This window comes from Nerophis lumbriciformis, linkage group LG26, assembly GCF_033978685.3.
Source record: "Nerophis lumbriciformis linkage group LG26, RoL_Nlum_v2.1, whole genome shotgun sequence".
Lineage (NCBI taxonomy): Eukaryota > Metazoa > Chordata > Actinopteri > Syngnathiformes > Syngnathidae > Nerophis > Nerophis lumbriciformis.
This window is the reverse complement of record NC_084573.2, coordinates 23,490,001-23,516,500: the sequence shown is the minus strand read 5'-3', so window position 1 is coordinate 23,516,500 and position 26,500 is coordinate 23,490,001. Positions and strand designations below refer to the sequence as shown.

At 42.0% G+C, this 26,500-nt stretch overlaps 1 protein-coding gene across 1 annotated transcript in view; it reads right to left on the bottom strand.

Moving 5' to 3' along the window:
- Positions 1–26,500, bottom strand: part of ryr3 (ryanodine receptor 3) — a 307,276-nt gene that overhangs the window by 119,005 nt on the left and 161,771 nt on the right. The window contains exons 34-36 of the mRNA XM_061987153.2: positions 7,886–8,112; positions 6,522–6,734; positions 4,209–4,809 (exon numbers count right to left, since the gene is read on the bottom strand). Of these exons, the coding sequence (XP_061843137.2) occupies positions 4,209–4,809; positions 6,522–6,734; positions 7,886–8,112 (1,041 nt within the window). The remainder of the gene's footprint in view (positions 1–4,208; positions 4,810–6,521; positions 6,735–7,885; positions 8,113–26,500) is intronic.

Below are 26,500 nucleotides of genomic sequence, written 5' to 3'. Positions count from 1 at the left end.
AGGATTAAAGGTATTAGAAGCGCCATTACCACTTCCTGTAAAGCAGTTCGTTGTTGGCAATACCAGAATAAAAATGTGTTCTGAAAGCAACCGTGCATTCTTTTATATTGCCACAATGTCACCAATATCAGAGGTTGGCAAACCATGGCCCCGAAGCTGTATGCGGCTCTTCAGCCTTATGTTGTTGCTGAATTTTTATTTATTTTTTTAACTTCGGAATGGGGGAAATTTGCATTTTTGAAAAGAGTTCTGTGAATAAGTACTGACTGGTGATTGGATGTGCAAGAAGAAGGAAGTGGAAGCCTGTGTGTTTCGTGAGATAGCAGTCTCCATGAGACAGATGTTGGCTTCTTCTACGAATACATTCTAGGGGTCAACCAATTATCGGCGCTAATATTTGGTATTTAGACATATCAGCATTGGCCTTAATTTATGGGTATAGGTCATTTTTTTTATTGACATTGAATAGTAAAATTCACCTCAAATTATTTCAGGGACACAACTTGAGGACCAATTTATTTATTCAAAATTGTATTTAACTTTATAAGATATGCTACAGTACCAAGGAACTCTGTGCACTTTTTTTTTGATTGACTTGTTTTTTTAATAAACATGATTCAGGCATTTTAACAAAGCTAAGTGTTGAAGTTTGTAATAGTTTTATTATAAATTTTTACGCCAATATGTCACGTTAACTGTTAATGAATATCGTCTCTCGGCCTCCTTCACTACTACTAATTGGTATCTACCCTGAAAAACAACAACATACCTGTCAATTGCTAATACATTTTGAAAAATAAACATTTAGAAGAAAATAATTTAATTCACATTTGTTGCCAATAAATAAAAGATTAGATTTTTTTTTAAGTTTATCAGCTGTGTTGTGCCAAGCCCTGCACCAGTGCTACTGGTATCACAGTTTGAGAATAGACCTTTTATGAAATACATCGGTCTACAGCTAATTAGGAGAAAAATAATCTTAGACAAAATTTTTATTTAAAACATTTGTACGCACGTACAACAATTAAGACCTTCAGTATATCAGTATGTGTAATTAAATTATGGAATGGATTAAACAAATAAATCAAACAATGTACTAATATAATCCACTTTAAGAAACTCTTCAAACTTAAAGTGTTTACAAAGTACACAGAAGAAGAACCATGATAAACATTCTGAATTTATTTCATCCATCCATTCATTTTCTAGATAATCTTACTTATCTCACCATATGAAATATAACTTACTTCACTAATTGTTGTTTATTTATTTATTTTTAATGTTATTAGTTATGGAGTATATTGTGAATAAATTGAGAACAGGAAGTGAACAAAAGTTTTAGCAACTGTTATGTAAAGGAAAAGGGGTAGGTTTAAATAATCTCTGCTTCTTCCTACTCCTTTTCAAACATGTTCAATAGAGAAACTGGAAATTGTGATGTATCATGTTGTATGCATGCATGTTCGAAATGAACACTAACTCAACTCAATTACAAACTCAGGTGTGTGCAGACCATACTTGCCAACCCTCCCGAATTTTCCGGGAGACTCACGAATTTCAGTGCCTCTACCGAAAATCTCCCGGGACAACCATTCTCCCGAATTTCTCCTGATTTTCCAACCGGACAACAATAAACTGCCTTTAGCGTCCTCTCTCACCTGAAAAGGAGACTATTATATATGTCTCCGTTATCCATAGGGTTATCTATAACCCATAAAGTAGGCAGGCACAGAGCTATTTCTCAGCGTGTGTTTATTCCAGCCGGCACGTTAATACACTGACACACAACATCCGGATTCCCATCATGCATTGCTTCAAAACTACGGCAAGTAGTAACGGTCAGAGAAGCACAAGGCGGCGCCAACGCAGCCCAGTATTATGGGCCACCTTGCTAAATGGAGACGCGAGGGTGCAACATAAGCCGAGACAAAGATGGTTATGCTGATAACTGCTAGCAACATCCCGTTCTCGGAGGCACTCTACAAGAAGGGTCAGAGCCACCTCTACTTCAACGTCTGTACAAAGATGTTGAAGATGTTCTACAAGTCGGTGGTGGCGGGCGCCTTCTTGTAAGTCGTGGCCTGCTGGGGCAGAGGGCTGAGAGCGAGGGACGCAAACAGACTGGACAAGTTGGTAGAGAAGGCCAGTAACGTGGTGGGAGTGGAGCTAGACTCTCTGGCGGGGGTGTCAGAGAGAAGAAGTCTAGCAAAGCTCCTAGCCATTATGGACAACACCTCCCACCCACTACACTCTGACCTTGCAGAGAGAATGAGCACGTTCAGTGGAAGGCTCAGACTCCCAAAATGCAACATGGAATGACACAGGAGGTCCTTCATACCGACAGCCATCAGACTGTATAATGCAGGGGTGCTCATTACGTCGATCGCGAGCTACCGGTCGATCTCGGAGGGTGTGTCAGTCGATCACCAGCCAGGCATTAAAAAAATAGTCCTAAAAATGAGCGATCATAAATCTTCACTATGACGTCACTTTCGTCACTTGATTGACATTCACGGCACCCGAGGGTCTTCTGAGATGACGCTGGCTGCTGCCAGCTCATTAAAATTACCGACTGGAAGGCGAGAAACACTTTATTTCAACAGACTCTGGCGCCGTACCTGTCGTCAAAACTCCAAAGACCGACTGCACAGTTGCACAGTTGCGCTAACAAAACGAGTCTCAGAAAGCTGGCGTGCACAAGCTAGCAAGCTACGGAGTTTGCCGACAATATATTTCTTGTAAAGTGTATACAAAAGAGTACGGAAGCTGGACAAATAAGATGCCAAAAAACCAACCACTTACATGTGGTATTGGACAGAAAGGAGGACTTTTTTCTCCTCCATTCGAAAATGCGGACGTTTTTAGCACCACTGTCTGATTCCAATCAATGCAAGTCATCAGAATCAGGTAATACACCAACTTATATTCTTGTCTTCATGAAAGAAAGGAATCTATATGTGTTAAACATGCCTGTATTATCTTTAAACACCTTAACTTGTTAACAATATTAACTATATGTGTTAAACATGCTTGCATTATCTTTAAACACCTTTAACTTATTAACAATATTAACTATATGTGTTAAACATGCTTGTATTATCATTAAACACCTTTAACTTGTTAACAATATTAACTATATGTGTTAAACATGCTTGTATTATCTTTAAACACCTTTAACTTATTAATAATATTAACTATATGTATTAAACATGCTTGTATTATCATTAAACACCTTTAACTTGTTAACAATATTAACTATATGTATTAAACATGCTTGCATTATCTTTAAACACCTTTAACTTGTTAACAATATTAACTATATGTATTAAACATACTTGTATTATCATTAAACACCTTTAATTTATTAACAATATTAACTATATGTATTAAACATTCTTGTATTATCATTAAACACCTTTAATTTATTAACAATATTAACTATGTGTTAAACATGATTGCATTATCATTAAACACCTTTAATTTATTAACAATATTAACTATATGTGTTAAACATGCTTGCATTATCATTAAACACCTTTAACTTATTAACAAAAACATATATTTCATAAATAAGTAAATATAAATTATATATATGAATGAGGTAGATCCCCACGACTTGATCAATTGAAAAGTAACTCGCCTGCAGAAAAAGTGTGAGCACCCCTGGTATAATGCATATGTTCCTTGACTGCACTTAAATGTAGAGTATATGTAGAATTTATTTATATTATTTATATATTATATATATATTATATATATATTATATGATTTATTATTATTACTGTCTATTGTGAGCAAACTGTGATGCTGAATTTCCCCCAGGGATCAATAAAGTACTTTCTATTCTATTCTATCTATTCTATTTGCGGATGTTTTCAACAAATCCGTAAAGGATATGTTCCCGGATTCAGAGATCGCTCGCCAGTACTCAAATGGCAGAACAAAGGCTACTCAAATAGTGAAAGGTAAGTGTTATTTTTTTTTCCAAGTAAGCAGCAAGTACAGTACAGTTAGTAGAACAACTGTGTTTTCATTACTGTGTACTGTACTATATATATATATATACATATATAAGAAATGATTGAATTTCAGTTAATTCTAGCTATAAATATACCCCCCCACCCCCCCACACATACACACAATCTCCCGAATTCGGAGGTCTCAAGGTTGGCAGGTATGGTGCAGACTTAGATGATTATTTGCCTTACCTGCCGTTTGACAGACTCGGGCAAAGACTTTTCCAGAAGACCCCTGACCACCGGCTTGCTCTCCTTCGTCTCTTCTTCTCCCGCCTCCACGGCCTTCTCCTCATTCTTGCTCACATCTTCTTTTTCTCCAGCGACGGCCACCTCGTCCCGTGGCACCTCCTCGGCCTCCCCGAACACGTTGGGATCAATCAGGAGGAGGATCAGTCTCACCTCCTCGCTGTTTAGGACGCCCATGATCAACAGTGTTCCTATCAGCGTGAGGATGGGGACAAACTGGTACTCCACGCTCCCGCCCACTGGGTCTCTTATATGGATTCCGCCGCCCTGCACAGCTTCAGAAAGCATGCTGATGGCCTTCTCTTTCAGGATGCCCAGAGGGATCTGAGGACTGTGAAGATACTGCTGACGCTTGGTGCCGATTATACAGGCAGGGGAGAAGTTCACTCGAGGCTTCAGAGAGGTACTTAAGCCTACGCCAGGCAACGAGTGCTTCTTGGACTCATCAGGAAAAAGCCTGATGGAGCGTGTCTCGTCCGTCACGGGGATGATGAACTCATTGTTCATCATTAGCCGAGCCTCCTTCGCGGTTTCCAGATGAATGCTGAAAGCGAAAGTCACAATCAGTCCAGTCGCTTACACATGCGTGGCAGGGCTGCGTATCAAGTGGTTTCACCAGGATTCCACGTGTTTTTTTGTGTGATAGTTGTAGCCTAAAATTCCTGAATTGGCAGCATCTTTACAAAAAAAATTGCAATGTTTTGAGGCCTGTGATTTGATGAATTTTCTATCAAATTTGTATGTTTCCCTTGTAACTAGGGATGGGTACTGAATATGGTAATTTATTGGTATCGACCGAATCCTGCCAGTCCTGTTTCAAAATTCACGTAAAATCCAACAGTGCCATGTTTCGGTACCTGGGTTGCATGTGACCTCCCGCCCGGTTGCCGACTTAGCTGCCGCTTCTTACATTGCACTTCGGCACCTGGCTAACACTCCAGCAGCACAGAGAGCGAACTCAGCCAGAGTATCTTTAAGTAATCCTGCAATTTTCAATGCCATCAAAGAAATTGACTCAAAAAACACTCCAACGAAAGTTAAGTAAGGCTCCACTTTTCCACAAATGTGCAAGCTTGATGCTTGATGCTTGATGCTTGATGATTGGCTTTCCTATTGACATGCTACTGATTAGCATTAGCAATTTTTACTTTTCAATTTCAAAACCTTCAAATTTGTTAATGAAAACTACAACTAAGATGCATGTTACAATCAAACAGCTAGTGTGTGATTGGTACAATATTTACAGTATTAACACTTTGCAGGGAGCAACAAACAGCAACGACTGAACTGACTAGCCAACACACCATAAACTTTACACTACTGATATTTAACCTTTTGAACTTGCAACAATTGCAATTTAGTATCATACCTACAAATGATACTCAGAATTGTGATAATGAAACAAGATTCAACAACTGGACAGCAGTTATCATAATCAGATCATGTTTAAATGTTTCAATATAAAATGAGATTTTACTATCGAAAACAATTAATGATGATTAACACACTAAAGTGACACTGTTGAGTACCGGTATCGATTCCCAGGTACCAAGAATCGGTACCTTATCGTGTTAAAATGTGAACGGTACTGTACCCATTCCTACTTGTAACCTTATCAAAAAGCACATGATTTAAAAAAAATTTGGAAAACAAATACTGTACTGATGTTTTACTTGATTTATAACAAACGGACTTAAAAGGAGACACAATAACATGTAATAATAATAATAGAGGCAATATCCAGCACTTCTCTAGGTCTCATTGTCAAATTACTGTACTGTTTTAATTAATCATAACTAATAATAGTAAGAATCATAACTACAGAAAGAAAGCACAAAAGGTCTTCTTTCCTGTTGTCCACAAGATGCAGACAGGTTTATTTTCGCTTAAAAAAGTGTTTGTCCATCTTAAACATTAATTTATATTTCAACATATTTAACCCCGTAGGTTCAGAGCATTTTCGTAAAAATGTATTTCACTTCATCACTTTGACAAAAAGGTAAACTTCGCAATTGACAGACTATGAATTGATGTATTAGTATTAATGATCAAATACTTTGTCCTTGCGTCTGCGTTGTCTACACAAGAAACAAGCATAAGTTTTGATTAGACAGCGATTATCAGCGAAAATATTGACGATTGACCAAAATGTCCGGGGAAATTGCAAACATTGGACAAAGTTGCGAGGATTGGTTGTGTTAATGTGAACTGTCGCGACATCCTGGAGAGACTGATTAGGCTCATCAACTAACAAACCTGATTAGGACGTTGTAGAAGCCTTCCCTCAGCATGCCAGAGAGGTACTGATTGTCGATGGTGTAGAGGAGCTGTGATTGGTCCAAGTGGCTGCAGAGAGCGTGGGCCACGCGAGTGTTGCCGAGGGCACAGAGTGCACAGTACAGCTTGAGAGTGTGGTAGTGGAACTTCCGTAATTCTTCATGCTCCGACAGTTCTAGGATGTCCAAACACCTGAAATAAGCAGAAATTGCGAATTGGAAATTACACACAATTTATTTTCAAGATGGAGTGTCGATGCTGTGTGTGTCAGCGCTGTGATTGACAGGTGACCAATCCAGGATGTGCAGTACCATGCATTTTACAGGAAGTCGATTGGGATAGGCTCCAGCTTTTTTCATGATAAGGATGATTGTAAATAGGCTTTTTATTTGTACTACGGATTTCTATTTTAATAATATTAAGAGTGCTTTGACACGATTACCTCATGCACTGATGATGAAGCGTCTTGCCCAGGTATACTCATTACGCTTAATATGAGTTTTTTTCAGGTGGTGGCTCAGGACCCAAAAGTGGGTCATTTTGCTATTTTAATGTTTTTTTTAATTTTAATAATAAACTGACAGAGGTTTTCTTTAGGCCATTTTAAAAAATTTGGAAAATGCATAATGTGCTCTTTAATAATCATAAGAAAATGTTAAATGTTTAACAGATAATGTTATCGTACATTTCAGTACATGCATGTATTTTCCTTTGTTAATGTTCAACAATAATCATTTTTAAAACGATATGTACATTTAATATACTTTCATTTTATTTCCTAATTCAGGGTTTCTAAACCATATGGCCGAGTGTCCCCTAGACGGATGCCAAAAATATCTGTTCCTCAGTGGTCCGCATGGGCCGCAGCAGTACTCTGTTGTAATACACTTTTCCACCACTTGTGGCAGTAATGACAATCGCAAACAGAAGAAGTCTGGAGCTGAAGTCGTAGAAAAGTTTAAGCGCAAAATTATGACTTAAGTAGTGAAACTGTATTGTCATTTGAATTTTATTGACAATGTTAGTTAAGAAACATATTAATTATTAATTCAGTTTATTTATTGTAGCACAACATAATTGTATGCAAATGTATTTTTGTGTGTTAATATCTGAGTAGGCCCCGGGGCCTTTTTTTTTTTTTTTTAGCAAATATGGTTAAAAATTTGACAATAGAATATATGCTCCTTGAAGCATTTCCTGCCAAAAAACCCCATAAAAATACAAAACAAATTACGTTTTTCCGTATAACTGCAGAAATGTTCTGCTTCTGCACTGGGAAACAATCCCTGAAGCGTGACAAAATCTGAGTGTTATGTTTCTGTTGGGTCAGTTTTCCTCCACACCTGTTCTCCTCAGGTATATGCACAGCCATCATCTGCAAGGGTTCCAAGCACTGCACCACCCAGCCATGTCTCTCGCTGACCCGCGCAGTCTCCACATTGAGGAAGGTGTTGGGCATGCGGCTCCACAGCACTGACACGATCGTCTGCACGTCCAGTCGCGGTGGGCACTGAGGCACCGGGTTCCTTTGCTCGCTCTTAAATATGGCAGAGGAGAGTGGCATGGCATCCTGGGAGTGGTGGCACAAGGGGGAATAAAACACAGGTCGTGTTTTTGTTAGTTATATTTCACTACAGCTAATACTTTGTCATGGGAGATGTCAATATATCACGCCTTAACATTGGTGTATTTTTGCTTTTTCTTGGATGTCCCCACAGAAGAGTACGAGAGCTGGCAGAGAAGGAGGAGCTACACATTTCTCTGTCCTGGCTGTTCAGTATAATGTGGCTAAAAGTCAAATGTTAAAAGACAAACATTTGTGAAAAGACAAAGATTCATGATGCTACAGCGTCACAGCATCGCGTAAGCTCCTCCGGCAGAGCTTGATGTGCACCGCCAAAAAATATCTGACCTTGTGTCAATGATGAGGCGGTCCGCAGGAATGTTATCGTTTAGCTTGTTTAAATACAAAATTTCCAGTATCTATGTGTTTCCATGTACAATACAAGTGAGGGATGTTCCACATCAATTAGTTCCAAAAAACACTGACTCTGGCGTTTTGGTACATAAGACTTTGCCTGCTCAGTGGCCTTGTGAATAGAGTGTTCGCCCTGAAATCGGTTGGTCGTGAGTTCAAACCCTGGCCGAGTCATACCAAAGACTATAAAAATGGGACCCATTACCTCCCTGCTTGACACTCAGCATCAAGGGTTGGAAATGGGGGTTAAATCACCAAAATGATTCCCGAGCGCGGCCACCGCTGCTGCTCACTGCTCCCCTCACCTCCCAGGGGGGTGGAAAATCGGGATGGTTCAAATGCAGAGGTTAATTTCACCACACCTAGTGTGTGTGTGACTATCAGTGGTACTTTAACTTTTAACTTTGACTACCCTAGTGTGTGAATGTGAGTGTGAATGTTGTCTGTCTATCTGTGTTGGCCCTGCGATGAGGTGGCGACTTGTCCAGGGTGTACCCTGCCTTCCGCCCGATTGTAGCTGAGATAGGCTCCAGGGCCCCCGCGACCCCAAAGGGAATAAGCGATAGAAAATGGATGGATGGATGGATACTTATAACCTCCCAAGCAAACACTGTTTCCTGTTAATGATGTTTTCCACGGCATCATTAAAGTTATGGGCGAGTACATAATATATATATTTCTTTGATATGCAACTAATGTTTTTACACGTCTGACATTTCCTGAAAGTTTAATCAAAATGTGCCCATAACTTTTTGAGCGAGATTAAATCCAGGCAAAAAATGTATTACTTTTCCCGGAGTTCAAATCCAGTTAGACAAAATATCTTATTTCCTATTTTGATACATTCAATCTATGCATTCGATTTTTATTATTTGAATATTTTAATGGGATATATTTTTCACACTTATTTTAGGATACAATTGATATTCTAGTATGTTATTCAACCTGCTGTGTTAAAACGTACATTTGACACTGTTTTGCATTATTTTTGATGTTTTATGACTATACAGCACTTTAGTAAGTCAACTGGGGTTGTTTTTAAATGTGCTTTATAAATGATAAAACAGAACTAAACTGGACTATCTGTAGCAGAATTTAAAAAAGTAAAGCCTCTTGTCAGTCATCCACTCTCTTTGCCTCTGGGGGTGGAAGCGGGGCTGATCTCATGCACAAACATAAGTAGAGGCTCGTAACATAAATGTAAGGTAACGTAGAAAAAAGGTAAAGTAGAAATGTTCCCATACCCAAATAAAAATGTTTTACTTATCCCCTCTTGGACATTTACTGCAAGTTTGATGAAAACTCGCTCATAACTTTTTGTACTATCTATATCAGAGTGAAATACATGGAGTGAAGCCTCTTGTCAGTCATCCACTCTCTTAGTCTCTGTGGGTGGAAGGAAGCAGGATCGCTAATAAACACACACCCTTAAAGGGGAACATTATCACCAGACCTATGTAAGCGTCAATATATACCTTGATGTTGCAGAAAAAAGACCATATATTTTTTTAACCGATTTCCGAACTCTAAATGGGTGAATTTTGGCGAATTAAACGCCTTTCTATTATTCGCTCTCGGAGCGATGACGTCACGTTGTGATGTCACATCAGGAAGCAATCCGCCATTTTCTCAAACACATTACAAACACCGAATCAAATCAGCTCTGTTATTTTTATTTTATTATTTTTTCGACTCTTTTCCGTACCTTGGAGACATCATGCCTCGTCGGTGTGTTGTCGGAGGGTGTAACAACACGAACAGGGACGGATTCAAGTTGCACCAGTGGCCCAAAGATGCGAAAGTGGCAAGAAATTGGACGAAATTTGTTCAAAATACGAGGGTGTGGGGAAAGCCGACGAAAATGGGCAGTCGTTTGTTCCGCACACTTTACCGACGAAAGCTATGCTACGACAGAGATGGCAAGAATGTGTGGATATCCTGCGACACTCAAAGCAGATGCATTTCCAACGATAAAGTCAAAGAAATCTGCCGCCAGACCCCCATTGAATCTGCCGGAGTGTGTGAGCTATTCAGGGACAAAGGACCTCGGTAGCACGGCAAGCAATGGCGGCAGTTTGTTCCCGCAGACGAGCGAGCTAAACCCCCTGGATGTCTTGGCTCACACTGCTTCTACCGTCCCTCATGCCACCGAAGATGATCAAGAGAAGAATATCGACCCTAGCTTCCCTGGCCTGCTGACATCAACTCCAAAACTGGACAGATCAGCTTTCACTAAAAAAGAGCGGATGAGGGTATGTCTACAGAATATAATAATTGATGAAAACGTTATTCATTACTCGCGGTTTTACGTAAATTATTATATATAAACTGTGTTTACCAGTAATTTAGCTTAAAAACATTATAACACTTAAAAACAAACACATACCAATCGTTGGTTAGAAGGCGATCGCCGAATTCGTCCTCGCTTTCTCCCGTGTTGCTGGCTGTCGTGTCATTTTCGTCGGTTTCGCTTGCATACGGTTCAAACCGATATGGCTCAATAGCTTCAGTTTCTTCTTCAATTTCGCTTAAGCCGCTGAAATCCGAGTCTGAATCTGAGCTAATGTCACTACCTTGCTGTTCTATCCGCCATGTTTGTTTGTATTGGCATCACTATGTGATGTCACAGGAAAATGGACGGGTGTATAAAACGATGGTTAAAATCAGGCACTTTGAAGCTTTTTTTTAGGGATATTGCGTGATGGGTAAAAATTTGAAAAAAACTTCGAAAAATAAAATAAGCCACTGGGAACTGATTTTTAATGGTTTTAACCCTTCTGAAATTGTGATAATGTTCCCCTTTAAGATATAGCTCGTATTGTAAACGTAGTAGTAATTATCCAGGTCAGGCCACAAAATCTAATCAATTGTCCCTCATCCGTTCCGACCACTTTTCAAAGCTATCTGGGAGAAAAAGGAAATACCCCATTACTGGTCAGAAGGAGTCTTAAAGATCCCAAAGAAGGGCAAAATCAGAGACTGCAACAACCGGCGCGGTATTACACTCCCTTCAATACCAAGTAAAATTATGGTAAATGGTAAATGGGTTATACTTGTATAGCGCTTTTCTACCTTCAAGGTACTCAAAGCGCTTTGACACTATTTCCACACATTCACCCATTCACACACACATTCACACACTGATGGCGGGAGCTGCCATGCAATGCCCTAACCACGACCCATCAGGAGCAAGGGTGAAGTGTCTTGCTCAAGGACACAACGGACGTGACGAGGTTGGTAGAAAGTTGCTGGCACGGCCACCAGAGGTGGGTAGTAACGCGCTACATTTACTCCGTTACATCTACTTGAGTAACTTTTGGGATAAATTGTACTTCTAAGAGTAGTTTTATTGCAACATACTTTTACTTTTACTTGAGTATATTTATAGAGAAGAAACGCTACTTTTACTCCGCTACTTTTATCTACATTCAGCTCGCTACTCGCTACTATTTTTTATCGATCTGTTAATGCACGCTTTGTTTGTTTTGGTCTGTCAGACAGACCTTCATAGTGTCTGCGTTTCAACAAATACAGTCACTGGTGACGTTCACTCCGTTCCACCAATCAGATGCAGTCACTGGTGACGTTGGACCAATCAAACAGAGCCAGGCGGTCACATGACCTGACTTAAACAAGTTGAAAAACTTATTGGGGTGTTACCATTTAGTGGTCAATTGTACGGAATATATACTGTACTGTGCAATCTACTAATAAAAGTTTCAATCAATCAATCAAAAGTGTGAAGGAAAAAAGACCCTTTTATTTCAACCGTACATCCCGTCAAAAGCCTAAAGACTGACTGCACAGTTCCTGTCTTCACAATAAAAGTGCCGCTCCATCGCGCCTGCGCTTTCAAAACAAGAGTCTCCGAAAGCCAGCGCAAACAAGCTAGCAAGCTACGGAGTTTGCCGCCAATGTATTTCTTGTAAAGTGTATAAAAACGAATATGGAAGCTGGACAAATAAGATGCCAAAAATCAACCACTTTCATGTGGTATTAGACAGAAAGGAGGAACTTTTTTCTCCTCCATTTGAAAACGTGGACGCTATCAGCACTACTGTCTGATTACAATCAATGCAAGTCATCAGAATCAGGTAATACACCAACTTATATTCTTGTCTTCATGAAAGAAAGGAATCTATATGTGTTAAACATGCATGTATATTCATTAAAACACCTTTAACATGTAAACAAAAACGGCAAAATAAATAAATATAAATTATATACTGTATATATATATATATATATATATATATATATATATATATATAAATGTGTGTATATATATATATATATATATATATATATATATATATATATATATATATGTCTTAATAAGGTTATCCAAAAAATAGTGCTCGATACCGTAGTAGAGCGCAATATATGTATGTGTGGGAAAAAAATCACAAGACTACTTCATCTCTACAGGCCTGTTTCATGAGGGGGTTCCCTCAATCATCAGGAGATTTTAATGGGAGCATTCACATACCATGGTTTATATAGGGCACAGAGTGGGTGGGTACAGGCTGGTGTAGGGGCGTGGTGATTGGCTCATGTGTTACCTAGGAGGTGTTTCCGTCTGTGGCGGCATGCTGATACAATTTCGCTGCGCTTGTTGAGGGATGACATGTCTGGACGGTATATGATAAACAGTTTCTCTTTCAAGCATAGGTTGCATCTTTTATTACCACTATTGTAAGGTGTGCTGGATGCAAGAATTTGCCATGTTATTGAATATTCAACATTATTGTCTTTGAGGTCCCAAATGTGTTTGCTGAGTTCTGTGGTATTCCGCAGGTTTTGGTTCCTGAAAGAAGCCTTGTGATTGTTCCATCTGGTTTTAAACTCTCCCTCGGTTAATCCTACATATGTGTCGGATGTGTTAATGTCCTTGCGTGTTACCTTAGATTGGTAGACAACTGATGTTTGTAAGCACCCCCCGTTGAGAGGGCAATCAGGTTTCTTACGGCAGTTGCAGCCTTTGTTGGTTTTGGGGTCGCTCTGTCTGGGGGCCGACGGCTCATTTGCAATTGTTTTGTTGTGGTTTGAGATAATTTGTCGTATATTGTTCATACAGCTGTAGCTCAATTTAATGTTGTTCTTGTTGAATACTTTTCTTAGGCTGTTGCCTTTGGGAAAGTGTTTGTCAATCAGAGTGAGGAATTTGTGGCCAATATTAGTTGAGACGTTTTTGCTGTATGGGGGGTTGTACCAGATGATGTTGTTTCGTTTTCTGTTCTTTTTTGGTTGGTTTCCTGGCGTGGGTTCATAGGTGAGGGTGAAATTGTATCCGCTTTCATCAAGGGCTTTTTGGTACGGGGGGGTTGCTTGGTCAAATTCAGCTTTACTAGATGACAGCATCGATAGCCTTTTATTAATTCCGGTAGGTATTCTTTTCGTGGTGGTGGGTGGGTGGTTGCTGTCATGGTGCACGTATTGGAGTGTTGTGTTGGATTTCGTGAATGGTTGGTAGCTGTTATTTCTCAGGTTGAAAGTGACGTCGAGGAAGTTGACGGTTTGCTTGTTGGCTTCAATCGTGATCCGTAGGCCGTTCTCTTTGAAAATTTGGCATATGCGCTTCTTGGTGTTCTCGCTGCTCCTTGGCGAGGCGCGACACACTGCCAGTCCGTCATCACGGTAAATACCAAGGTTCAGGTTGAGCCTAGCGAGCTGGGAGAGGAGGAAACTCCCAACGAGTTCACACGTTTCTGCTCCGTCAAAACTTCCCATAGTGACGTCAAATGTTGCATTGTTCTTTTTTTGCCATGGTGTACTGTTGTGGATGAGAATGGAGTTTTTTGCGTGGATGATGATGTTTCTTTCGTTGCCTGTGATTGAGTCGTAGTCTGAGGCGAAGTCTAGTGCTTGAGTCAGTAGGTCTTGCGTGATGGAAGGGTAAAATTCTTCGATATTGAAGGAGATAAAGTTGTGCTGTTGTTTGTCTTGGATGTTGTTGAACCATTTGATTAGTGCTGCTGTATTTCTCCATTGGTTGAGTGGTGTTTTGTCCTTGATTTTTGTGTTGACTCTGTCCAGGATTATTTTGCGGATTTTTCCTATTTCAGATTTAGTTGGGTTTGTATCATTTTGAGCATGTCGTTCTCAAAATCCTTTAGTTCCTCAACTGTGGATTTTGAGAACGACATGCTCAAAATGATACAATCAGTCAAATTCAAGCCAGTCCGCAACCCACTCCTCACCAAGCTTAAAAATGACAAGGAGCGCATCAAGAAAGTAAACAACATCATCATAGCTGCCGATAAAACCACAAACTTCTACAGAATGGACATACCAGAACATAACACCTTACTGGACAGAAGCATCACCAAATCATACAAAAAAGCACAACCCAACACCTTACAGAACATCCACCTGGAAAATAAAAGGATCGCGGCTGAACTGGACATTGAGGACAGGGTGGACGCCACAGCCAACAAGGAAGCTTTCATCACATTGAAGGACCACAAACCCAACTTCGCAAATAACCCAACATGCCGACTAATAAACCCAACTAAATCTGAAATAGGAAAAATCAGCAAAATAATCCTGGACAGAGTCAACACAAAAATCAAGGACAAAACACCACTCAACCAATGGAGAAATACAGCAGCAGTAATCAAATGGTTCAACAACATCCAAGACAAACAACAGCACAACTTTATCTCCTTCGATATCGAAGAATTTTACCCTTCCATCACGCAAGACCTACTGACTCAAGCACTAGACTTCGCCTCAGACTACGACTCAATCACAGGCAACGAAAGAAACATCATCATCCACGCAAAAAACTCCATTCTCATCCACAACAGTACACCATGGCAAAAAAAGAACAATGCAACATTTGACGTCACTATGGGAAGTTTTGACGGAGCAGAAACGTGTGAACTCGTTGGGAGTTTCCTCCTCTCCCAGCTCGCTAGCCTCAACCTGAACCTTGGTATTTACCGTGATGACGGACTGGCAGTGTGTCGCGCCTCGCCAAGGAGCAGCGAGAACACCAAGAAGCGCATATGCCAAATTTTCAAAGAGAACGGCCTACGGATCACGATTGAAGCCAACAAGCAAACCGTCAACTACCTCGACGTCACTTTCAACCTGAGAAATAACAGCTACCAACCATTCACGAAATCCAACACAACACTCCAATACGTGCACCATGACAGCAACCACCCACCCACCACCACGAAAAGAATACCTACCGGAATTAATAAAAGGCTATCGATGCTGTCATCTAGTAAAGCTGAATTTGACCAAGCAACCCCCCCGTACCAAAAAGCCCTTGATGAAAGCAGATACAATTTCACCCTCACCTATGAACCCACGCCAGGAAACCAACCAAAAAAGAACAGAAAACGAAACAACATCATCTGGTACAACCCCCCATACAGCAAAAACGTCTCAACTAATATTGGCCACAAATTCCTCACTCTGATTGACAAACACTTTCCCAAAGGCAACAGCCTAAGAAAAGTATTCAACAAGAACAACATTAAATTGAGCTACAGCTGTATGAACAATATACGACAAATTATCTCAAACCACAACAAAACAATTGCAAATGAGCCGTCGGCCCCCAGACAGAGCGACCCCAAAACCAACAAAGGCTGCAACTGCCGTAAGAAACCTGATTGCCCTCTCAACGGGGGGTGCTTACAAACATCAGTTGTCTACCAATCTAAGGTAACACGCAAGGACATTAACACATCCGACAAATATGTAGGATTAACCGAGGGAGAGTTTAAAACCAGATGGAACAATCACAAGGCTTCTTTCAGGAACCAAAACCTGCGGAATACCACAGAACTCAGCAAACACATTTGGGACCTCAAAGACAATAATGTTGAATATTCAATAACATGGCAAATTCTTGCATCCAGCACACCTTACAATAGTGGTAATAAAAGATGCAACCTATGCTTGAAAGAGAAACTGTTTATCATATACCGTCCAGACATGTCATCCCTCAACAAGCGCAGCGAAATTGTATCAGCATGCCGCCACAGACGGAAACACCTCCTAGGTAACACATGAGCCAATCACCACGCCCCTACACCAGCCTGTACCCACCCACTCTGTGCCCTATATAAACCATGGTATGTGAATGCTCCCATTAAAATCTCCTGATGATTGAGGGAACCCCCTCATGAAACAGGCCTGTAGAGATGAAGTAGTCTTGTGATTTTTTTCCCACACATACATATATATATATATAGAAACGTGTGAACTCGTTGGGAGTTTCCTCCTCTCCCAGCTCGCTAGCCTCAATCTGAACCTTGGTATTTACCGTGATGACGGACTGGCAGTGTGTCGCGCCTCGCCAAGGAGCAGCGAGAATACCAAGAAGCGCATATGCCAAATTTTCAAAGAGAACGGCCTACGGATCACGATTGAAGCCAACAAGCAAACCGTCAACTACCTCGACGTCACTTTCAACCTGAGAAATAACAGCTACCAACCATTCACGAAATCCAACACAACACTCCAATACGTGCACCATGACAGCAACCACCCACCCACCACCACGAAAAGAATACCTACCGGAATTAATAAAAGGCTATCGATGCTGTCATCTAGTAAAGCTGAATTTGACCAAGCAACCCCCCCGTACCAAAAAGCCCTTGATGAAAGCAGATACAATTTCACCCTCACCTATGAACCCACGCCAGGAAACCAACCAAAAAAGAACAGAAAACGAAACAACATCATCTGGTACAACCCCCCATACAGCAAAAACGTCTCAACTAATATTGGCCACAAATTCCTCACTCTGATTGACAAACACTTTCTCAAAGGCAACAGCCTAAGAAAAGTATTCAACAAGAACAACATTAAATTGAGCTACAGCTGTATGAACAATATACGACAAATTATCTCAAACCACAACAAAACAATTGCAAATGAGCCGTCGGCCCCCAGACAGAGCGACCCCAAAACCAACAAAGGCTGCAACTGCCGTAAGAAACCTGATTGCCCTCTCAACGGGGGGTGCTTACAAACATCAGTTGTCTACCAATCTAAGGTAACACGCAAGGACATTAACACATCCGACAAATATGTAGGATTAACCGAGGGAGAGTTTAAAACCAGATGGAACAATCACAAGGCTTCTTTCAGGAACCAAAACCTGCGGAATACCACAGAACTCAGCAAACACATTTGGGACCTCAAAGACAATAATGTTGAATATTCAATAACATGGCAAATTCTTGCATCCAGCACACCTTACAATAGTGGTAATAAAAGATGCAACCTATGCTTGAAAGAGAAACTGTTTATCATATACCGTCCAGACATGTCATCCCTCAACAAGCGCAGCGAAATTGTATCAGCATGCCGCCACAGACGGAAACACCTCCTAGGTAACACATGAGCCAATCACCACGCCCCTACACCAGCCTGTACCCACCCACTCTGTGCCCTATATAAACCATGGTATGTGAATGCTCCCATTAAAATCTCCTGATGATTGAGGGAACCCCCTCATGAAACAGGCCTGTAGAGATGAAGTAGTCTTGTGATTTTTTTCCCACACATACATATATATATATATAGAAACGTGTGAACTCGTTGGGAGTTTCCTCCTCTCCCAGCTCGCTAGCCTCAATCTGAACCTTGGTATTTACCGTGATGATGGACTGGCAGTGTGTCGCGCCTCGCCAAGGAGCAGCGAGAATACCAAGAAGCGCATATGCCAAATTTTCAAAGAGAACGGCCTACGGATCACGATTGAAGCCAACAAGCAAACCGTCAACTTCCTTGACGTCACTTTCAACCTGAGAAATAACAGCTACCAACCATTCACGAAACCCAACACAACACTCCAATACGTGCACCATGACAGCAACCACCCACCCACCACCACGAAAAGAATACCTACCGGAATCAATAAAAGGCTATCGATGCTGTCATCTAGCAAAGCTGAATTTGACCAAGCAACCCCCCCCCGTACCAAAAAGCCCTTGATGAAAGCGGATACAATTTCACCCTCACCTATGAACCCACGCCAGGAAACCAGCCGAAAAAGAACAGAAAACGAAACGACATCATCTGGTACAACCCCCCATACAGCAAAAACGTCTCAACGAACATTGGACACAAATTCCTCAATCTGATTGACAAACACTTTCCCAAAGACAACACCCTAAGAAAAGTATTCAACAAGAACAACATTAAATTGAGCTACAGCTGCATGAACAATATACGACAAATCATCTCAAACCACAACAAAACAATTGCAAATGAGCCGTCGGCCCCCAGACAGAGCGACTCCAAAACCAACAAAGGATGTAACTGTCGAAAGAAACCTGATTGCCCTCTCAACGGGGGGTGCTTACAAACATCAGTTGTCTACCAATCTAAGGTAATACGCAAGGACATTAACACATCCGACACATATGTAGGATTAACCGAGGGAGAATTCAAAACCAGATGGAACAATCACAAGGCTTCTTTCAGGAACAAAAACCTGCGAAATACCACAGAACTCAGCAAACACATTTGGGACCTCAAAGACAATAATGTTGAATATTCAATAACATGGCAAATTCTTGCATCCAGCACACCTTACAATAGTGGTAATAAAAGATGCAACCTATGCTTGAAAGAGAAACTGTCTATCATTTACCGTCCAGACCTGTCATACCTCAACAAGCGCAGCGAAATTGTAACAACATGCCGCCATAGACGGAAACACCTCCTAGGTAACACATGAGCCAATCACCACGCCCCTAGGCCAGCCTGTACCCACCCACTCTGTGCCCTATATAAACCATGGTATTCGAATGCTCCCATTAAAATCTCCTGATGATTGATGGTACCCCCCCTCATGAAACAGGCCTGTAGAGATGAAATAGTCTTGTGATCTTTTTCCCACACATACATATATATATATATATATATGTATATATATATATATATATATATATATATATATGTATATATATATATATATATATATATATATATATATATATATATATATATATATATATATATATATATATATATATATATATATATATATGATATGTGTGTGTATGTTACTCATCAGTTACTCAGTACTTGAGTAGTTTTTTCACAACATACTTTTTACTTTTACTCAAGTAAATATTTGGGTGACTACTCCTTACTTTTACTTGAGTAATAAATCTCTAAAGTAACAGTACTCTTACTTGAGTACAATTTCTGGCTACTCTACCCACCTCTGACGGCCACACTCCCAACGGTGCCACGCCGTCCCCAAAAACTATCGTCCAACGTCTCTTGGATGCAGTAGATGAAAAGCTTAGGTAGCAACAGGTAGGATTTCGCAAAGGAAGGAGTTGCATTGACCAGATATTTGCCCTTGGTATCACCGTAGAGCAAAGTTTCAAATGGCAGAAGCAAATATTTTGTGGACTTTGAGAAAGCTTTTGATAGCATACATCAAGACGGGCTATGGAAAAGTCTAAGAATGTACGGGATACCACAACATACAGTAGACCTAATTAAGACCTTCTACGCCAAGTTCACTTGTCGGGTGGGAAAATGCAAGCAAAGGTGTGTACGCTGCTCTTTAACATCATCATTGACTCGGTCATGCGTCGCACCACAGATGAACAAAGCCGAGGAATAAGAGGGCCCCTTATCTCAATGTTGGAAGACCTTGATTTTGGCGATGACTGGTTTTGCACACGCAAAAAAAGCACAGGCAGGAGAAACATCACTTCTCAGCCACGTCCCACAACCAGTTGGTCTTAGGATAAACCGGGAGAAATCTGAAGTGATGTCACTCAATGTCCCTGGGCCATTACCAATCCAAGTCAATGGAGAAACTCTACCAACAACAGATGAGTTTACGTATCTTGGGAGTATTGTTAGACAGGACGGGGGAGCAAACAATATCAAGTACAGAAGTAACAAAGCCAGGGACACAGAATTCTGAACAACATATGGAAATGTCAACAATGCAGCAACAAGGCACAACTCAAATTGTACCAGAGCACTTGTATGGCTCGGAATGTTGGAAAATGACAGCAAGTGACATCAACCACCTTTCGATCTTTCACACAAAAAGTCAGAGGAATCTACAGGATTATCGGGCCACCTACTCAGTGGCTTAGTGGTTTTCAGTGTCCGCCCTGAGATCGGTAGGTCGTGAGTTCAAACCCCGGCCGAGTCATACCAAAGACTATAAAAATGGGACCCATTAACTCCCTGCTTGACACTCAGCATCAAGGGTTGGAAATTGGGGGTTAAATCACCAAAATGATTCCCGGGCGCGGCCACCGCTGCTGTTCACTGCTCCCCTCACCTCCCAGGGGGTGATCAAGGGTGATGGGTCAAATGCAGAGAATAATTTCGCCCACACCTAGTGTGTGTGTGACAATCATTGGTACTTTAACTTTAACTTTAACTAACTGAGTCAGTCTGTGGAACAACTTAGGGGACGAGTTAAAAACCTGTTCTAACATGATTACATTTAAAAGACTGTTTAAAAAAGAAGTACTGAAGAAGTACGAGGAGGAAAGAGAGTGATGCCCTCAGCACAGAGCCATGGGAGAGAGGTGTATGGTCAGAGAGTGTTTGGGCCCGTGTGTGTGTGTGTGTGTGTGTGTGTGTGTGTGTGTGTGTGTGTGTGTGTTTTGTCTCGTCTTGTCTTGTTTTATAGTAACAGTGGTACTATTGTATTGTTAGTGTACAGGAGCTTTTCTTGTTTTTGTTTGTATAGTATTGTTCTTGTATTATATTGTTTATGTTAAATGTGGAATGAGTGAGAGGGGTTGGGATATTATAAGCATTTGCTTCATCCAACCCCTTTTCAAGCCTTGCATAAATGTCCCTGCCAAAATGTTTAAAAAAAAAAGTGTGTGTTGTACTGTGCAGGTTTGAAATAAATAATTCAAAAAAAAAAAAAAAAAACTTTAAAAGAATACCTCACCAAAATCTATTGGAAAGATGCCAGCAAGAGAGTATGGACAGCATTATAACACAGAGACACTGGAAGTAGATTGGGCATGTTCTGAGGAGGGAGACAGAACCCATCCCAGGAGTAGCCCTACACTAGACACCCGAGAGAGGACGACCCCGATGCACTGTTGCAGACGAAATGGAGACAATTCAATTCAGTTCAGTTGAGTTTCAGTTTATGTCGAACACACATTTCCAGTTGTTTCATAACTGCACGTCCGAAAAGGAGTAGGAAGAAGCAGAACTTATTTAATCCGACCACTTTTCATATCATAGCAATTTTATCCCATTTCCTTGTTCTCTGTAACAGAACAGTGAATAAATAAATAATAGATATTAAAAATAAATATACCATAAGTAAGAAAACTAATATTAAATACATAAATAATCATTATCTCATTTAAAAAAAAAGGTTCAAGATGTTCATCATAATTGTTCCTCTTTGTGCTTTGTGAACACTTGTAGTTAGAACAGCCTCTTAAACTGAATCATTTTAAAAGTTAAAGTTAAGGTACCAATGATTGTCACACACACACTAGGTGTGGCGAAATTATTCCCTGCATTTGACCCATCACCCTTGATCACCCCCTGGGAGGTGAGGGGAGCAGTGAGCAGCAGCGGTGGCCGCGCCCGGGAATCATTTTTGGTGATTTAACCCCCAATTCCAGCCCTTGATGCTGAGTGCCAAGCAGGGAGGTAATGGGTCCCATTTTTATAGTCTTTGGTATGACTCGGCCGGGGTTTGAACTCACAACCTACCGATCTCAGGGCGGACACTCTAACCACAAGGCCACTTGCGGCTTTGTTTGATTTCTTTGTTTAATCCATTCCATAATTTAATTCCACATACTGATATGCTAAAGGTTTTAAGTGTTGTACATGCATATAAAATGTTTTAAATGAGATTTTCCTATATGGTTATATTTCTCCTCTTGTGTTGAGAAGAATTGTTGTACATTACTGGTTAGCAGGTTATAGTTTGTTTGTACATAATTGTAGCTGTTTGCAAATGCACCAAGTCATTGAATTTCAATATTTGTGAATTAATAAATAAAGGGTTCTTATGTTCTCTATATCCAACATTATGTATTATTCTAATTTATCTTTTTTGTAACACTGTTAGTGAATGAAGCGCACATTTTAAATTTTTTCCCCATATTTCTACACGATAACTCAGATATGGTAACACTAGTTAACAGTAGAGAATATTGAGTGATTTTTAGTCCCCCCAAATTTTTGTTTTCATTATTGACGTGTTTCTTGATACTTTGTATTTATATGAGATGTCCAGTTCATTTTATCATCTATTACTACACCGAAAAATGTGTTTTCTTTTACCCTTTCAATATATATTCAGTCTATTTGTATTTGTGTTTGACTTTCCTTTCTACTGCTACATAATATCATTATTTTAGTTTTACTGAGATTCAAAGATAGTCCGTTTTTGTCAAACCATTTTTTTCATTTTTAATTTCTTCTGTTATTATTTGTATTAGCTTCTGTGTGTTATCTCCTGAACAAAACACAGGTGTATCATCTGCAAATAATACTAACTTTAAAGTCCTTTGTAACTTTACAAATGTTGTTTATATAAAGATTGAACAATTTTGGTCCCAATATTGATCCCTGAGGTACGCCACAAGATATTATCAGCTCTGTAGACGTGTTTGCCTAGCTTCACATATTGCTTCCTGTTGGTTTAGTACAGGGGTCGGCAACCCAAAATGTTGAAAGAGCCATATTGGACCAAAAATACAAAAACAAATCTGTCTGGAGCCGCAAAAAAATAAAAGCCATATTACTTACAGATAGTGTGTCATGAGATATAAATTGAATTAAGAGGACTTAAAGGAAACTAAATGACCTCAAATATAGCTACAAATGAGGCATAATGATGCAATATGTACATATAGCTAGCCTAAATAGCATGTTAGCATCGATTAGCTTGCAGTCATGCAGTGACCAAATATGTCTGATTAGCACTCCAACAAGTCAATAACATCAACAAAACTCACCTTTCATGCACAACCTTAAAAGTTTGGTGGACAAAATGAGACAGAAAAAGAAGTGGCATAAAACACGTCCTAGAAAGTCGGAGAAAGATATACATGTAAACAAACTACGGTGAGTTCAAGGACTGCCAAAATTAGTAGGACAAAACGGCGCTTGCCAAATACTCGAATCAGTGAAGCATGTTTAATATAAACAGTGTGCTTTGTAACAATTAGGGAGGTTTGTGTCATGTTTGTCCTCCTACAGAAACCATATTAAAACAAAATATAGATTTTTTTCCCCTAATCTTTTTCCATTCTTTATACATTTTTGAAAAAGCTCCAGAGAGCCACTAGGGCGGCGCTAAAGAGCCGCATGAGGCTCTAGAACCGCGGGTTGCCGACCCCTGGTTTAGTAGCTCTTTACCCAGTTCAAGACCAACCCTCTGATTCCATACTGTTCTAATTTGTTTATTAAGATATTATGGTTGATGGTGTCAAATGCTTTTGTTTGTTACGATCCGCTGCCCGGATCATAGTTTGTTCTTACACAACTGATGACGACAACTTTGATTCCCGCTAGCTTTTCACGCTATGCCATTTTGCCTGCTAGCTCCCACGCTAGTCCTTTTGTTTTTGCCTTTTGCTATTTGCACGTCTTTTGTTTGTTCATCGAATGATTTATATGTTAAATAAATCATTTTCCTACCTGCAAGCTGTGTCCGAAGCCGTCTGCATCCTTGGGAGAACCACACCCGCATCACTATGCGACCACGTCGTTACAGTAGGAAGCCAGCAAATAATTCTCCCGCGGCGGCCATCGAGGAGTTCGATGAAGGTACGTGGGAGGTGTTGCGAGCGATGGAGGCGGAAACTCTTCGCTATTCCCCCTCGGAGCGCCAGGACCTGATATGGGGTCCCAACGGAAAGCTGGTCCCAATCCACTCCGTTTGGCCCGAGGACATCGCCACACCCCCGCAGTACGGGACGCGTCAGCGAAGACGGAAGCCGGCCAGAAGGTCTTCCCCTCGCTGTCAAGACGCGCCGCTCCTGCAAACTCCTCCCCCGGACCGAAGCAAGCTACATGCAGCTCAAACTTCCCCTCCTCAGACGTTTGGCAACCCAATCGACCACTTCGCCAAACATTTCTCCGATTGGGCTGTCAGTCACATGGACATTTGCAACAATGACGTCATTTCATTGGCGCACCCCGATGAGGTAACTCCGCCCACCTCTGATGACGTCATTGATCAAGATTTTTTTTCCATATCTTCTGCTTCTTTCTGTCAGCCAAGTCAAAATAACTTTTATTCCAAGATAAAACATTATCAGGACATTTTTGCTAAGTGTAAGTCTAGTCAGTCACATTCTGATTTTCAAACTCCACCTCCAGTGACTTTGGTTCCACCCCCAGTGACTATTGCTCCGCCCACTGCACATATTTTCTCCCCCTGTTCTCTCACCCAATCTCAAGTGGGGGGTGAGAATAGACAATTTGGACAATTTAAAGAGGAGGAGTATACCCCCCTCCTTACCTCCCCCCACCCACCCTTGAAGACGGTTCCAAACCGCAAAGAGCGTTTGGTATCCGCGTCTTGAGGGGGGGGCTAGTACTGGGAACTGTGCTAGTGGGGTGGCACAACTGCGCTCAGCTAAGCCGCAACCTCCTGCACGGCCACCGCCTCCAGTTTTTTGGCGTGCTAAGCGGCAACCTCCTGCACGACCACCGTCACCAGTTTTTCGGCGTGCTAAGCCGCAACCCCCTGCACGGCCACCGCCACCAGTCTTTCAGCGTGATAAACCGCAACCTCCTGCACGGCCACCGCCACCAGTCTTTCGGCGTGCTAAGCCGCAACCTCCTGCACGGCCACCGCCACCAGTCCTTCGCCATGCTAAGCCACAACCGCCAGCTAGGCCACCTCCAGCTGCACCTCGGCTAGCACCTGTTCCTGCACCTTGGCTGACACACCAAGCTTCGTCTCCAGTACCTCCACCACGCCAAGCTCCACCATGCCAAGTTCCTCGGCTGGTTCTCACACCAGCGCCGGCTCCACGGCTGGTTCCCACACCAGCGCCGGCTCCAAGGCTGGTTCCCACACCAGCGCCGGCTCCACGGCTGGTTCCCACACCAGCGCCGGCTCCACGGCTGGTTCCCACACCAGCGCCGGCTCCAAGGCTGGTTCCCACACCAGCTCCGGCTCCAAGGCTGGTTCCCACACCAGCGCCGGCTCCAAGGCTGGTTCTCACACCAGCGCCGGCTCCAAGGCTGGTTCTCACACCAGCGCCGGCTCCAAGGCTGGTTCTCACACCAGCGCCGGCTCCAAGGCTGGTTCTCACACCAGCACCGACTCCAAGACCAACCCCTGTCCCGGCTCCGAGGCTAGCACGAGTCGCGGCTCCAAGACTTGCACCAGTACCCGCACCAGCTGCTGCGACGACGTCTCCTCCTGCCTCCACGGCGACGACGTCTCCTCCTGCCTCCACGGCGACGACGTCTCCTCCTGCCTCCACGGCGACGACGTCTCCTCCTGCCTCCACGGCGACGACGTCTCCTCCTGCCTCCACGGCGACGTCGGCTCCTCCTGCCTCCACGGCGACGTCGGCTCCTCCTGCCTCCACGGCGACGTCGGCTCCTCCTGCCTCCACGGCGACGTCGGCTCCTCCTGCCTCCACGGCGACGTCGGCTCCTCCTGCTTCCACGGCGACGTCGGCTCCTCCTGCTTCCACGGCGACGTCGGCTCCTCCTGCTTCCACGGCGACGTCGGCTCCTCCTGCTTCCACGGCGACGTCGGCTCCTCCTGTTTCCACGGCGACGTCTGCTCTCTCCTCGTCTTCGTCTCAGCGACCTCGAGTGGTCTGGCTGCGCAAACGGCGCTCTCGGAGGTTTGTTTATGGACGCCAGTGGCGCAAACAGCAGCGACACCCGAGACGTAGTCGTAGAACTCTCCGGCTGCTGAACTTCTGGCGCCACTCACGCACACCTTCTCGGCAGCCACGAATGTGGCCTTTCCATGGTCGCCCGCCTCGCCTGCGGCAGCGGC